Below are 15,280 nucleotides of genomic sequence, written 5' to 3'. Positions count from 1 at the left end.
AACACACTATTTACTTAGTTTCTTAATATATACATGTTCATTGTATATATGGTAATAAATGGTATTTGTGAATAATTTAGATTTAGAATGGGTAAATATCATAGACATGGAAGCACATTTATCGAATTCCTGCTATACTTAATCTCAATCCATAGTCTCCACCATTTTCGATTCGATTATCGCATTTAATTGCTAACAAATATCACATTCTAAGTATGGAATATGTTTTTTGGGGGTTTTTTTCCCTCCCAATTCATACGTCATCGTATCCACATGTGTGTTGTGCTGTATTGTATGTGTGATCATATATATACGTGTACACATGTGTACTTGACTCGACTCTACGCAAACATGTATTAATTCTGTGTTGTCTAGATATCGAACTCGAAAATAAAGAAATGGTGTGTATGTATGGGGGTGTGTTTGTGGGTGTGGGTGTGCGCGCGCTAGTAACAGTCACAGGTGAGAGGGGAAAAAAGGAAAAAAAAAACACATGCACACACTCACACACAAAACAAAACAAAACCACACAAATAGGAGAATCGGATTTCATATTTTTAAAAAATAAAACTGCCGTGGTTGGAGCCCCCGGACTCAGCCTTTCGCAATAAATGTGTTTGGCTCACACATCCATTTTATACATTCTGGGTTAAATTTATACTTTAGAAATTTGAGTCAGAACAACTTTATATTCAGGATAATTCTCTATCGTATAGACGACGACGATACTTACCTTTGATCGTGCACTATACACATACGTACACAGGTATACACGACAACGTACCCACGTGCACGGACAGTGAAAACGACTCCTGCAACTGGGTAAACTGAAATATGTGGAAATTGGAATAATACCACCTGTTTCAACTATTTTGAAAAAAAAATGTATAGCGGAAATTGTCTCGATTTCAGAGTATGATTTTGAAGTGTTTTCACTAGTTTCCACATAAACATTACTATTATTTCATATATGAAATGATTGTTGGTTGAAAGTGGCAATTTTTAGCGTTAGTCGGTACACTACATTTGTGTATTTGAATTCAGATTGTACATGCGTAGTATTAAGAAATAAACCGATACCGTGTCAGCTTATAGGTGTATTAACTGTTGGTTTAACGTGTATATTATTGAAATTCATTCACCTAATCATAAATGGGCGGGGCCGGGCGTGAGTGTGTACTTGTCGGGTGGGAGACGGGGGACGGGGCGGCGACTTAGAAGTTGTAGCAGGTATCAATTGTTTATAACAAAAAAGTGTGTGATGTGAAGTAGTCCTGTGGGGTTGGGTGGGAAGGTGGATTTTCCTTTACTTTCGGGTAGGTGGGTGTATTTGGAGGGTGGGGGTGGGGAAGGGTGTTGTTGGTTTGTTCGTTGGTCAATTATAAGAAGTTAGGATTAGTGCGTTTTGCGTATTTTTCGAGGCGTAATTGGATGATTTTCGTGACATGTGGGTAGTCCTAAAAAGGACTGTTTACGTGTCGTTCGGACGGTGTAAGATATACATCTTATTTTTTTGCAGCCTTGGCTTTCTTAGGCTTGTCTGTCTTAGCTTTCTTCGGAGACTTGATAGCCTTTTTCTTAGGGGTCTTGGGCTTGGTAGTTTTCTTGGATGGTTTCTTCTCCGTGGTTTTCTTGGTAGCTGCTTTCTTGGGTGTCTTTGCCTTTGGTTTCTTAGCCGTCGCCGACGTAGTCGCTTTCTTCGCCGCCGGTTTCTTAGGTTTTGCTGCTTTCGGCTTAACCACTTTCTTAGCGGCTGGTTTTTTGGCGGGTTTAGGTTTCTCTCCGAGCTTGAATGATCCAGCAGCTCCGGTTCCTTTCGACTGTTTCAGGGCTCCTTTCTTCACGCCGTTCCGGAGGGCGATCTTCAGGTGTGCGTTGATAGCCTTAGCGTCGGATCCCACTTTGAAGTTAGCCATGATGTATTTCAGTATTGCCTGACGGGACGAGCCTCCACGTTCCTTCAGACTTCCCACTGCAGTGGCCACCATGTCGCTGTACTTTGGATGAGCTGCCGGGGTCTTTGGCTTCTTCACTGCTTTCTTCACTGGAGTCTTCTCTGCCATCTTCGGATTCGTCTGGATGTGATTGTTCGAGAACTGCGCTAGTCAGTGCTAGGTAAGCTGTATGCCCCGCCCGTCCTCGCTCAGCCGTTTAAGCGCTTTTTGCTGCACCTCGCCGAGGACACCTAACGGCGCGTTAGCCTGTCTGTGTGGAAAACAAGTAATTTGTGTTTCCTTGGTGTGAATAAACGTTGTTTATAGCTCTAAATTATTGGAGAAAATTAGTGATATATACACCTATTTGCTAACGGATAGATAGGCAAACGAATGGTGTTTTCAAAATTTAAATCGGTTTCGTAATGAGTGAGCTACATGACATTTTCCTATAATTTTGTCAGTGCGGTTTCACTATTAGTTGAATAGAATTGTTCTAAATTCGTAATATATGCGTTATTTTCATAAACACACTATTTACTTAGTTTCTTAATATATACATGTTCATTGTATATATGGTAATAAATGGTATTTGTGAATAATTTAGATTTAGAATGGGTAAATATCATAGACATGGAAGCACATTTATCGAATTCCTGCTATACTTAATCTCAATCCATAGTCTCCACCATTTTCGATTCGATTATCGCATTTAATTGCTAACAAATATCACATTCTAAGTATGGAATATGTTTTTTGGGGGTTTTTTTCCCTCCCAATTCATACGTCATCGTATCCACATGTGTGTTGTGCTGTATTGTATGTGTGATCATATATATACGTGTACACATGTGTACTTGACTCGACTCTACGCAAACATGTATTAATTCTGTGTTGTCTAGATATCGAACTCGAAAATAAAGAAATGGTGTGTATGTATGGGGGTGTGTTTGTGGGTGTGGGTGTGCGCGCGCTAGTAACAGTCACAGGTGAGAGGGGAAAAAAGGAAAAAAAAAACACATGCACACACTCACACACAAAACAAAACAAAACCACACAAATAGGAGAATCGGATTTCATATTTTTAAAAAATAAAACTGCCGTGGTTGGAGCCCCCGGACTCAGCCTTTCGCAATAAATGTGTTTGGCTCACACATCCATTTTATACATTCTGGGTTAAATTTATACTTTAGAAATTTGAGTCAGAACAACTTTATATTCAGGATAATTCTCTATCGTATAGACGACGACGATACTTACCTTTGATCGTGCACTATACACATACGTACACAGGTATACACGACAACGTACCCACGTGCACGGACAGTGAAAACGACTCCTGCAACTGGGTAAACTGAAATATGTGGAAATTGGAATAATACCACCTGTTTCAACTATTTTGAAAAAAAAATGTATAGCGGAAATTGTCTCGATTTCAGAGTATGATTTTGAAGTGTTTTCACTAGTTTCCACATAAACATTACTATTATTTCATATATGAAATGATTGTTGGTTGAAAGTGGCAATTTTTAGCGTTAGTCGGTACACTACATTTGTGTATTTGAATTCAGATTGTACATGCGTAGTATTAAGAAATAAACCGATACCGTGTCAGCTTATAGGTGTATTAACTGTTGGTTTAACGTGTATATTATTGAAATTCATTCACCTAATCATAAATGGGCGGGGCCGGGCGTGAGTGTGTACTTGTCGGGTGGGAGACGGGGGACGGGGCGGCGACTTAGAAGTTGTAGCAGGTATCAATTGTTTATAACAAAAAAGTGTGTGATGTGAAGTAGTCCTGTGGGGTTGGGTGGGAAGGTGGATTTTCCTTTACTTTCGGGTAGGTGGGTGTATTTGGAGGGTGGGGGTGGGGAAGGGTGTTGTTGGTTTGTTCGTTGGTCAATTATAAGAAGTTAGGATTAGTGCGTTTTGCGTATTTTTCGAGGCGTAATTGGATGATTTTCGTGACATGTGGGTAGTCCTAAAAAGGACTGTTTACGTGTCGTTCGGACGGTGTAAGATATACATGTTATTTTTTTGCAGCCTTGGCTTTCTTAGGCTTGTCTGTCTTAGCTTTCTTCGGAGACTTGATAGCCTTTTTCTTAGGGGTCTTGGGCTTGGTAGTTTTCTTGGATGGTTTCTTCTCCGTGGTTTTCTTGGTAGCTGCTTTCTTGGGTGTCTTTGCCTTTGGTTTCTTAGCCGTCGCCGACGTAGTCGCTTTCTTCGCCGCCGGTTTCTTAGGTTTTGCTGCTTTCGGCTTAACCACTTTCTTAGCGGCTGGTTTTTTGGCGGGTTTAGGTTTCTCTCCGAGCTTGAATGATCCAGCAGCTCCGGTTCCTTTCGACTGTTTCAGGGCTCCTTTCTTCACGCCGTTCCGGAGGGCGATCTTCAGGTGTGCGTTGATAGCCTTAGCGTCGGATCCCACTTTGAAGTTAGCCATGATGTATTTCAGTATTGCCTGACGGGACGAGCCTCCACGTTCCTTCAGACTTCCCACTGCAGTGGCCACCATGTCGCTGTACTTTGGATGAGCTGCCGGGGTCTTTGGCTTCTTCACTGCTTTCTTCACTGGAGTCTTCTCTGCCATCTTCGGATTCGTCTGGATGTGATTGTTCGAGAACTGCGCTAGTCAGTGCTAGGTAAGCTGTATGCCCCGCCCGTCCTCGCTCAGCCGTTTAAGCGCTTTTTGCTGCACCTCGCCGAGGACACCTAACGGCGCGTTAGCCTGTCTGTGTGGAAAACAAGTAATTTGTGTTTCCTTGGTGTGAATAAACGTTGTTTATAGCTCTAAATTATTGGAGAAAATTAGTGATATATACACCTATTTGCTAACGGATAGATAGGCAAACGAATGGTGTTTTCAAAATTTAAATCGGTTTCGTAATGAGTGAGCTACATGACATTTTCCTATAATTTTGTCAGTGCGGTTTCACTATTAGTTGAATAGAATTGTTCTAAATTCGTAATATATGCGTTATTTTCATAAACACACTATTTACTTAGTTTCTTAATATATACATGTTCATTGTATATATGGTAATAAATGGTATTTGTGAATAATTTAGATTTAGAATGGGTAAATATCATAGACATGGAAGCACATTTATCGAATTCCTGCTATACTTAATCTCAATCCATAGTCTCCACCATTTTCGATTCGATTATCGCATTTAATTGCTAACAAATATCACATTCTAAGTATGGAATATGTTTTTTGGGGGTTTTTTTCCCTCCCAATTCATACGTCATCGTATCCACATGTGTGTTGTGCTGTATTGTATGTGTGATCATATATATACGTGTACACATGTGTACTTGACTCGACTCTACGCAAACATGTATTAATTCTGTGTTGTCTAGATATCGAACTCGAAAATAAAGAAATGGTGTGTATGTATGGGGGTGTGTTTGTGGGTGTGGGTGTGCGCGCGCTAGTAACAGTCACAGGTGAGAGGGGAAAAAAGGAAAAAAAAAACACATGCACACACTCACACACAAAACAAAACAAAACCACACAAATAGGAGAATCGGATTTCATATTTTTAAAAAATAAAACTGCCGTGGTTGGAGCCCCCGGACTCAGCCTTTCGCAATAAATGTGTTTGGCTCACACATCCATTTTATACATTCTGGGTTAAATTTATACTTTAGAAATTTGAGTCAGAACAACTTTATATTCAGGATAATTCTCTATCGTATAGACGACGACGATACTTACCTTTGATCGTGCACTATACACATACGTACACAGGTATACACGACAACGTACCCACGTGCACGGACAGTGAAAACGACTCCTGCAACTGGGTAAACTGAAATATGTGGAAATTGGAATAATACCACCTGTTTCAACTATTTTGAAAAAAAAATGTATAGCGGAAATTGTCTCGATTTCAGAGTATGATTTTGAAGTGTTTTCACTAGTTTCCACATAAACATTACTATTATTTCATATATGAAATGATTGTTGGTTGAAAGTGGCAATTTTTAGCGTTAGTCGGTACACTACATTTGTGTATTTGAATTCAGATTGTACATGCGTAGTATTAAGAAATAAACCGATACCGTGTCAGCTTATAGGTGTATTAACTGTTGGTTTAACGTGTATATTATTGAAATTCATTCACCTAATCATAAATGGGCGGGGCCGGGCGTGAGTGTGTACTTGTCGGGTGGGAGACGGGGGACGGGGCGGCGACTTAGAAGTTGTAGCAGGTATCAATTGTTTATAACAAAAAAGTGTGTGATGTGAAGTAGTCCTGTGGGGTTGGGTGGGAAGGTGGATTTTCCTTTACTTTCGGGTAGGTGGGTGTATTTGGAGGGTGGGGGTGGGGAAGGGTGTTGTTGGTTTGTTCGTTGGTCAATTATAAGAAGTTAGGATTAGTGCGTTTTGCGTATTTTTCGAGGCGTAATTGGATGATTTTCGTGACATGTGGGTAGTCCTAAAAAGGACTGTTTACGTGTCGTTCGGACGGTGTAAGATATACATGTTATTTTTTTGCAGCCTTGGCTTTCTTAGGCTTGTCTGTCTTAGCTTTCTTCGGAGACTTGATAGCCTTTTTCTTAGGGGTCTTGGGCTTGGTAGTTTTCTTGGATGGTTTCTTCTCCGTGGTTTTCTTGGTAGCTGCTTTCTTGGGTGTCTTTGCCTTTGGTTTCTTAGCCGTCGCCGACGTAGTCGCTTTCTTCGCCGCCGGTTTCTTAGGTTTTGCTGCTTTCGGCTTAACCACTTTCTTAGCGGCTGGTTTTTTGGCGGGTTTAGGTTTCTCTCCGAGCTTGAATGATCCAGCAGCTCCGGTTCCTTTCGACTGTTTCAGGGCTCCTTTCTTCACGCCGTTCCGGAGGGCGATCTTCAGGTGTGCGTTGATAGCCTTAGCGTCGGATCCCACTTTGAAGTTAGCCATGATGTATTTCAGTATTGCCTGACGGGACGAGCCTCCACGTTCCTTCAGACTTCCCACTGCAGTGGCCACCATGTCGCTGTACTTTGGATGAGCTGCCGGGGTCTTTGGCTTCTTCACTGCTTTCTTCACTGGAGTCTTCTCTGCCATCTTCGGATTCGTCTGGATGTGATTGTTCGAGAACTGCGCTAGTCAGTGCTAGGTAAGCTGTATGCCCCGCCCGTCCTCGCTCAGCCGTTTAAGCGCTTTTTGCTGCACCTCGCCGAGGACACCTAACGGCGCGTTAGCCTGTCTGTGTGGAAAACAAGTAATTTGTGTTTCCTTGGTGTGAATAAACGTTGTTTATAGCTCTAAATTATTGGAGAAAATTAGTGATATATACACCTATTTGCTAACGGATAGATAGGCAAACGAATGGTGTTTTCAAAATTTAAATCGGTTTCGTAATGAGTGAGCTACATGACATTTTCCTATAATTTTGTCAGTGCGGTTTCACTATTAGTTGAATAGAATTGTTCTAAATTCGTAATATATGCGTTATTTTCATAAACACACTATTTACTTAGTTTCTTAATATATACATGTTCATTGTATATATGGTAATAAATGGTATTTGTGAATAATTTAGATTTAGAATGGGTAAATATCATAGACATGGAAGCACATTTATCGAATTCCTGCTATACTTAATCTCAATCCATAGTCTCCACCATTTTCGATTCGATTATCGCATTTAATTGCTAACAAATATCACATTCTAAGTATGGAATATGTTTTTTGGGGGTTTTTTTCCCTCCCAATTCATACGTCATCGTATCCACATGTGTGTTGTGCTGTATTGTATGTGTGATCATATATATACGTGTACACATGTGTACTTGACTCGACTCTACGCAAACATGTATTAATTCTGTGTTGTCTAGATATCGAACTCGAAAATAAAGAAATGGTGTGTATGTATGGGGGTGTGTTTGTGGGTGTGGGTGTGCGCGCGCTAGTAACAGTCACAGGTGAGAGGGGAAAAAAGGAAAAAAAAAACACATGCACACACTCACACACAAAACAAAACAAAACCACACAAATAGGAGAATCGGATTTCATATTTTTAAAAAATAAAACTGCCGTGGTTGGAGCCCCCGGACTCAGCCTTTCGCAATAAATGTGTTTGGCTCACACATCCATTTTATACATTCTGGGTTAAATTTATACTTTAGAAATTTGAGTCAGAACAACTTTATATTCAGGATAATTCTCTATCGTATAGACGACGACGATACTTACCTTTGATCGTGCACTATACACATACGTACACAGGTATACACGACAACGTACCCACGTGCACGGACAGTGAAAACGACTCCTGCAACTGGGTAAACTGAAATATGTGGAAATTGGAATAATACCACCTGTTTCAACTATTTTGAAAAAAAAATGTATAGCGGAAATTGTCTCGATTTCAGAGTATGATTTTGAAGTGTTTTCACTAGTTTCCACATAAACATTACTATTATTTCATATATGAAATGATTGTTGGTTGAAAGTGGCAATTTTTAGCGTTAGTCGGTACACTACATTTGTGTATTTGAATTCAGATTGTACATGCGTAGTATTAAGAAATAAACCGATACCGTGTCAGCTTATAGGTGTATTAACTGTTGGTTTAACGTGTATATTATTGAAATTCATTCACCTAATCATAAATGGGCGGGGCCGGGCGTGAGTGTGTACTTGTCGGGTGGGAGACGGGGGACGGGGCGGCGACTTAGAAGTTGTAGCAGGTATCAATTGTTTATAACAAAAAAGTGTGTGATGTGAAGTAGTCCTGTGGGGTTGGGTGGGAAGGTGGATTTTCCTTTACTTTCGGGTAGGTGGGTGTATTTGGAGGGTGGGGGTGGGGAAGGGTGTTGTTGGTTTGTTCGTTGGTCAATTATAAGAAGTTAGGATTAGTGCGTTTTGCGTATTTTTCGAGGCGTAATTGGATGATTTTCGTGACATGTGGGTAGTCCTAAAAAGGACTGTTTACGTGTCGTTCGGACGGTGTAAGATATACATCTTATTTTTTTGCAGCCTTGGCTTTCTTAGGCTTGTCTGTCTTAGCTTTCTTCGGAGACTTGATAGCCTTTTTCTTAGGGGTCTTGGGCTTGGTAGTTTTCTTGGATGGTTTCTTCTCCGTGGTTTTCTTGGTAGCTGCTTTCTTGGGTGTCTTTGCCTTTGGTTTCTTAGCCGTCGCCGACGTAGTCGCTTTCTTCGCCGCCGGTTTCTTAGGTTTTGCTGCTTTCGGCTTAACCACTTTCTTAGCGGCTGGTTTTTTGGCGGGTTTAGGTTTCTCTCCGAGCTTGAATGATCCAGCAGCTCCGGTTCCTTTCGACTGTTTCAGGGCTCCTTTCTTCACGCCGTTCCGGAGGGCGATCTTCAGGTGTGCGTTGATAGCCTTAGCGTCGGATCCCACTTTGAAGTTAGCCATGATGTATTTCAGTATTGCCTGACGGGACGAGCCTCCACGTTCCTTCAGACTTCCCACTGCAGTGGCCACCATGTCGCTGTACTTTGGATGAGCTGCCGGGGTCTTTGGCTTCTTCACTGCTTTCTTCACTGGAGTCTTCTCTGCCATCTTCGGATTCGTCTGGATGTGATTGTTCGAGAACTGCGCTAGTCAGTGCTAGGTAAGCTGTATGCCCCGCCCTTTTTTTTTTTTTTTTTTTTTAGCTTAACGTCCTTGTTCCGGTTATAACCGAGCCTAGGACACTAAGGGGGAGGGGGCTGGTAGGGCCGAGGCTTTAGGGTGTGCAATTTCGCTTTTTAGTAATCACCAAACAGGTCTAATATGGGGAGGACAGATCTGACTATATCTATACCCTAACGTCTAAAGAAAAAAAAAAAAAACAAAAAACAAAAAAACTGGGGAAATTTTGGACTGTCACAGAAACGCCTAGTCCTACTCTAGTCTCACTTTATATTTCCCTAATATAAACCTATGCTCTGTGGCGGCTAGCAGTTAGCCTTCTCTTTTTCGAAAACCAGCAGAGGTTCTTTAACGTGCACGGCGTGACTCACTGTACACCGGACCCCCGTTTAACGTCCCTTCCGAAGGACAAGAAGTTTTAGAAGATAGCGGGAGAGAGTGTATGGGAAAGTCGGAAATTGGAAAATAGGTTTAGCTTGTTAGCTGGTGTAGGTTTGTTATTTGTAGATGGGATTACTAGCCACCATTTGACAAGGTTAGTCATGCTGGTCTAGAGTGGATTTTAAAAGTGGGGAACTGTGTTATTAAGTTCAGTTATGAGAGTGGATGTGATGGGGTGATGTAAAGAATGTGCTGGAATTGGGTTAGCGTAGATTTTTGGGATTAGTGAGAATAAATGTGAATTATTATACAATCGATGTCGTTCGGGAGACTGTAGATTACTGTGTATAATCGTCTACATGTCTACCCTACTAGAGCAGGGATTTGTATATTAGAAGGTGGAAGGTAGGGTGGAAGAGATTTTGTAATGGTTGTTGGCTTTGGGTTTCGGCCCAGTGTATGTTGTATTTATGTAGGAGATGTTTTTGTGTGTGTATGTGGTGTTGTGGGTATGGTTTAAAAAAAAAGTGTGAGGTGGTGAAATTATAGTCCTGTGTCCAGTGTTGAATACACCTCCCTGTAAAGTCAATTACAGAGGGCTGTGTATCCTGGTTTCCCTACCTACCATAGGTTACTGACCACCCATTGGGGACATGTAGATTCGAATACGTCCACTGTTTATCCAGTTATAGTAAGCAGTGGTTGTACGATCTACAAGTAGTACCTATTTGTGTTTTTATTCTATACTGGACGTGGACTCATAATTGCGTATATTGCGTGTGTGTGTGTGTGTTTTTTTGATTTTTTTTTTTTTTTATATATATATATATATATAATTATATCGCTTTCCTAGATTTTATCAATATAATCAATATCCGTTAGATAGGAGGTTAATTGGTCGAATACATATTTTCTATGTTGTTTTGGAGGGTTGAGTACCGTTTTGGAATCGAATTTCATATTGTCTATATGCTCAATTTGGTTTTGGAAAACTGATCTAAAGTTGTCATGGGTGGTGCATTCGAACAGAATGTGTTCTATGGTTTCCGGTTCACCACAGTTTGGACAATATGGACTGACTTCCTTTTTAATACGGTTGATGTTATGACCGAGTTTGGTGTAGCCTAATCGAAGTCTAGTGATAACAGTATCCTCTACTTTATTATAACTATATAACTGAGGTTGGATCTTAACATTGCTCTCGATGGAATAGAGCCAGTTATTAGTTAATTTCGACCAATTTTCCTGCCTTATCAATTGAGTTTTGTCATTGATTATACTGACGACCTCTGATACACTCAAGTCTATATTTAGATGAACATCACGTGACCCTAAGGCTGCTCTAGCGAGTTGATCTGCTATCTCGTTACCTAAAATGTCGACATGAGATGGAATCCATTCGAATTTTAGATCTATTCCTAATTGATCGATCTCGGTGATCATATAATGAATTGCATTAAGCAGTTTAGGTCTACTGCTATTTCCAGTTGTCAAGGATTGTAAGGAGCTGAGGGAGTCCTTGGAAATCTTGTTTGCGGGAGATCTTGACACCTTCTAAACCATATTTCTGTTTTAATCTAAGTATTTCTGAAGGATAGGGAGCCCTGATGTTGGTAACAGGTATTTCACTATTTTGTATTGCTTTGTTTAGTAAGAACCTATCCCCATGATTTTGGGTTCTAGCCCAGTATTTTAGAGTAAGGTTTTCTCGCCTAAGTGTTAATGTTGTTTCGCCGGCCTCTGCTAGTAAACTATTGCTGTTGGTGTTTTTGATGGCCCTTAGCGCTACCCTTAAGGCTGTGTGTTGTATTACATCTAGATGTTTTAATACTGTGTCACTAGCTATATTATATACCTGGCACCCGTAATCTAACCTAGATCTAACTAAGGCCTTATATAACATTAATTGAGTTGTTTTATTGGCGCCAAATTTACAACCAGAAATATACCTCATGGTGTTAATTGCCTTTTGGCATGATTCCTTTACATATTGAATATGTTTACTCCATGTGAGTTTGTGATCGATTATCATGCCTAAATACCTAACTTGTTTTTCAAATTTTAATTTGGTCTGGCCTAGGTATAGTTCTGGTAGTGTTCTACTTCTAGAGAAATACATTGCTACAGTTTTTTGTTTAGATGGTTTAAAACCCCACTTATTGGCCCACTCATTAATTGCTGTAAGATTTATTTGGATATGTTTGGTTAGATATCTAATGTTTTTTCCTGTACTCCAGATACACCCATCATCTGCAAATTGCGCTAACTTGGTGTTGTTGTTTAGCGTATCTGACAGTGTGTTGATGTAAATATTAAAGAGTGTTGGAGAAATAACGCTGCCTTGTGCTACACCGTTGTCTAGTTCAAGTTGATCCGAAAGAGTGTTATGGATCCTAACTTGAATTTTACGGTTTTTAAGGAAACTGTTGACGAATTTGAAGATGTTACCAGTTATGCCGAATTTTTTTAGTGAGACCAGAAGTCCGTCATGCCAAATGAGATCATAAGCTTTTTCCAGATCTAAGAAGACAGCTAGAGTGTTTTGTTTGAGGTTAAAACCTTTTTTTATCTCTGAAGTGAGTCGTAGTAGTGGGTCTAATGTCGATCTACCCTTACGGAATCCGCTCTGTTCCTCGTTTATGATACCTGATCTTTCTAATGAGTGTACTAGCCTATTGTTTACCATAGTTTCCATGACCTTACACAGGTGTGAGGTTAGAGCTATGGGCCTATATGATGCAGGTTCTTGTGGATTTTTACCTGGTTTTAGTATAGGTATAACAATGGCATTTTTCCAAGATTCAGGTATTATACCTGTGTCCCATATGTGGTTGTAAAAAAGGAGTATGATGTCTGTGATGTTGTCCGGACAGTGTTTGAGTATGTTGTATGAAATATTATCATCGCCCGGGGACGTGTTTCTCTTGTTCTGTAGTGCTTGTTTGTATTCTGTGATTGTGAATGGGCAGTTGAGATCACCGGTGTTAGGGCCTGGGTCTTTGATTTCATTATCAATGGTGACTTGATTGTGAACTTTATTTAGTTTGAATTCAGGGGTCAAATTATCATTACTACTAGCCTTTTGATATTGTTTAGCTAGAGTATCTGCCTTTTCCTTATCGGTAATGTTGTTCTTACCTAGTATAGGGATTTCTGATCTACTTATTCCCTGTATAGCTTTGACCTTTGACCAAACGTTTTTCAAATTAGTTTTGTTATTTAAAGATGTACAAAACTCTTGCCAATGATTGTTTTTGGCGTTTTGAATGATATTATTGAAGTTTGTTTTGCATCTTGTGTACTCTGTTTTTAATAGTTCACTATTTTTATTTGCCCTCCATTTCCTTTCGCTATTCTTTTTGAGTTTTTTGGCTAACCTACACTCATCGTTCCACCATGGATTGTTTTTCCTCGTTTTGGGTTTGCCTGAGGTTTTAGGGATAGATGTTGACGCTATATCTAAAATAACCCTAGTTAAATTTGCATTAAAGACGTCAACATCTTGATCGAAAATTTCCTCATGTTGGATTGTTTCTGCTAAAATTTTGAATTGGTCCCAATTGGCCTTATTAAAAACCCATCGTGGTGGGTATTGAATTGTATTGACATGGGGTTTAAAATCAAACTGTGTCAAAATTGGGTAATGGTCGGAACCTAGAGTGCTATCGAGGGTGTTCCAGTAGCTACATTTACTAGCTAAGTTTGGAGATGCTAGGGTGATATCTAGATGGGATTCTATACCCCGTGCTACATCTATTCTAGTAGGGTTAGAGCCACAAGATCTTGGTCTTTGATTTCATACTCTTTGTATGCAATTCCGCATTTTATATATATTGCCAAACCTTGGTCCGTATCGTACCTAAATGGTGGATTGTAACCATTAATTTTGAAACTTTTGTGTTTAGGTTTAAGCATTGTTTCCTGAATACATAAAATATCGGGAGCATTTTCGTTCAGAAATGATTTTAATTCTGAAATTTTCGGCTTAAGGCCTCCTGCATTCCAATGCATGACAGTAAGGCCTGACTGGTCATTTAATATACCCGCGAAAGAAAATGGGTATTTATATTAAATTTATGTTGCTTGTGGCTCTAGTAAAGCTGTCGTTTGCTATTTCCAGGTCTCGGCTGATTGGCGGTGTGTTTTGCCCGTGATCTGGTGTTAGGGCGTGTCGGTGTTGTTTGTTTGTTTTTTGGTGTTGTTTTATTGTTTGTTTGTGTCCTACGTCTACCCAATCCAGTAGGAGAGCGAGGTGTGGGAGGTTTGGACAGAAACGAGTCGTCTAACTCTCCAGAACTATCCAGAAGGTGTATTGTTTGTTGTGTAGGAGTGTTTTTGGTTTGTGTGGTTGTTATTAAGGTTTGGGGTGTTGTTTGTGTTAGGAAAAGTGTAGGTGATGTTGTTGGTGTGGACTGTGTTGGTTTTGGCTGTGTTGGTGAGGTTTGTGTGGGTGTTGTTTGTGTCAGTTTATTTATGGGTGTGACTTGAGGTGCCGGGAACCCGTTTTGTTTGTTTATTAGGGCCCTGACTTTTTGTAGTGCTTGTCTGTCTGTGAGTGTTTGATCACGTGCTAACAGGACAATATTGCCGAGTAGCTCTGTGGTGACTAATACTCCGTGTTGTGTAGGTGTTATTTGTGAGTTAATGGTTGTAGTAGTGTTGGTGTGTTTGTTTGTGTTATTTTGCGGAGTGTTGTTTTGTACGACTGCCGAGTACAGTCGATTTGTTGTAGTTTTGTTGTAGGTGATTTGGGTTGTTGAGCACTGGGAATATTTTGGTTTTGTATGCTTTGTAGTAGGTTTTTGTTGTTTGCGTGGTACGTTGAATTTTGTTACTGGATATGTGATTTTGTTAAATTTGATTTCTTTAGGTAGAGTGTTTGAGTGAAATTCCAGTAGGATGGATGTAGTAGGTTGTTTGTCTTTGTTGTGCATCCTACTGGCTGTCTTGACATTGTTTATTTTGTTTAATGATGTTAATGACGTGTTGAGGGGGATCCGATAGATGACCCCCTTTGTTGTTGTGCGAGTCATTTTTTGTTTGCGTCTAGGTGGGGAGTTTGTATATGGCCGTTTAGATAGCCGTGTTGTACATGGTGTACCATCTATACATGCGATTTTCATCGCCTTTGTTATGCACATCGCTGTGGCGCAGAGAACTAATATGATACCTGATGGTAGCATCTTGACGTCCCTGACGTCACTGGTTACCCCTGTGTATTGGGATATGTCCCCGCGAACACGTCCCGCATGTAGTGGTTTTTTATCCCTAGGGGTCAGTATGATACCACCACTGACCCCCGAGCTGTCGACACCTACCTACAGGCTTAGAGTACCTTTGTTACCTATCATCAACGATATAGTGTTAGGTTACATCATTCA

General features: G+C 40.3%; 5 protein-coding genes across 5 annotated transcripts; all 5 read right to left on the bottom strand.

Moving 5' to 3' along the window:
- Positions 1-1,505: 1,505 nt before the first annotated feature.
- Positions 1,506-2,051, bottom strand: LOC132564920 (histone H1-delta-like). The gene has a single exon (XM_060229532.1). The coding sequence runs from the start codon at positions 1,986-1,988 to the stop codon at positions 1,506-1,508; it is 483 nt and encodes a 160-aa protein (XP_060085515.1). The 5' UTR covers positions 1,989-2,051.
- A 1,915-nt stretch (positions 2,052-3,966) lies between these two features.
- LOC132564922 (histone H1-delta-like) lies at positions 3,967-4,512 on the bottom strand. The gene has a single exon (XM_060229534.1). The coding sequence runs from the start codon at positions 4,447-4,449 to the stop codon at positions 3,967-3,969; it is 483 nt and encodes a 160-aa protein (XP_060085517.1). The 5' UTR covers positions 4,450-4,512.
- Positions 4,513-6,427: 1,915 nt separating this feature from the next.
- LOC132564921 (histone H1-delta-like) lies at positions 6,428-6,973 on the bottom strand. The gene has a single exon (XM_060229533.1). The coding sequence runs from the start codon at positions 6,908-6,910 to the stop codon at positions 6,428-6,430; it is 483 nt and encodes a 160-aa protein (XP_060085516.1). The 5' UTR covers positions 6,911-6,973.
- A 1,915-nt stretch (positions 6,974-8,888) lies between these two features.
- Positions 8,889-9,431, bottom strand: LOC132564918 (histone H1-delta-like). The gene has a single exon (XM_060229529.1). It carries the CDS (start codon positions 9,369-9,371, stop codon positions 8,889-8,891), a length of 483 nt encoding a protein of 160 aa, XP_060085512.1. The 5' UTR covers positions 9,372-9,431.
- Positions 9,432-13,990: 4,559 nt separating this feature from the next.
- On the bottom strand, positions 13,991-14,932 carry LOC132564897 (mucin-2-like). The gene has a single exon (XM_060229511.1). The coding sequence runs from the start codon at positions 14,930-14,932 to the stop codon at positions 13,991-13,993; it is 942 nt and encodes a 313-aa protein (XP_060085494.1).
- Between the last annotated feature and the right edge of the window lie 348 nt (positions 14,933-15,280).

Source organism: Ylistrum balloti, unplaced genomic scaffold (assembly GCF_031769215.1).
Source record: "Ylistrum balloti isolate Yb309-2 unplaced genomic scaffold, AGI_CSIRO_Ybal_v1 Utg373174, whole genome shotgun sequence".
NCBI lineage: Eukaryota > Metazoa > Mollusca > Bivalvia > Pectinida > Pectinidae > Ylistrum > Ylistrum balloti.
Note: the sequence above shows the minus strand (reverse complement) of the source record. Positions and strands in the feature narration are given on the sequence as shown.

Excerpts from the sequence above, each read along its gene's own strand:
- LOC132564920 (XM_060229532.1), bottom strand. The coding sequence starts at position 1,988 with ATGGTGGCCACTGCAGTGGGAAGTCTGAAGGAACGTGGAGGCTCGTCC.
- LOC132564922 (XM_060229534.1), bottom strand. The coding sequence starts at position 4,449 with ATGGTGGCCACTGCAGTGGGAAGTCTGAAGGAACGTGGAGGCTCGTCC.
- LOC132564921 (XM_060229533.1), bottom strand. The coding sequence starts at position 6,910 with ATGGTGGCCACTGCAGTGGGAAGTCTGAAGGAACGTGGAGGCTCGTCC.
- LOC132564918 (XM_060229529.1), bottom strand. The coding sequence starts at position 9,371 with ATGGTGGCCACTGCAGTGGGAAGTCTGAAGGAACGTGGAGGCTCGTCC.
- LOC132564897 (XM_060229511.1), bottom strand. The coding sequence starts at position 14,932 with ATGACTCGCACAACAACAAAGGGGGTCATCTATCGGATCCCCCTCAAC.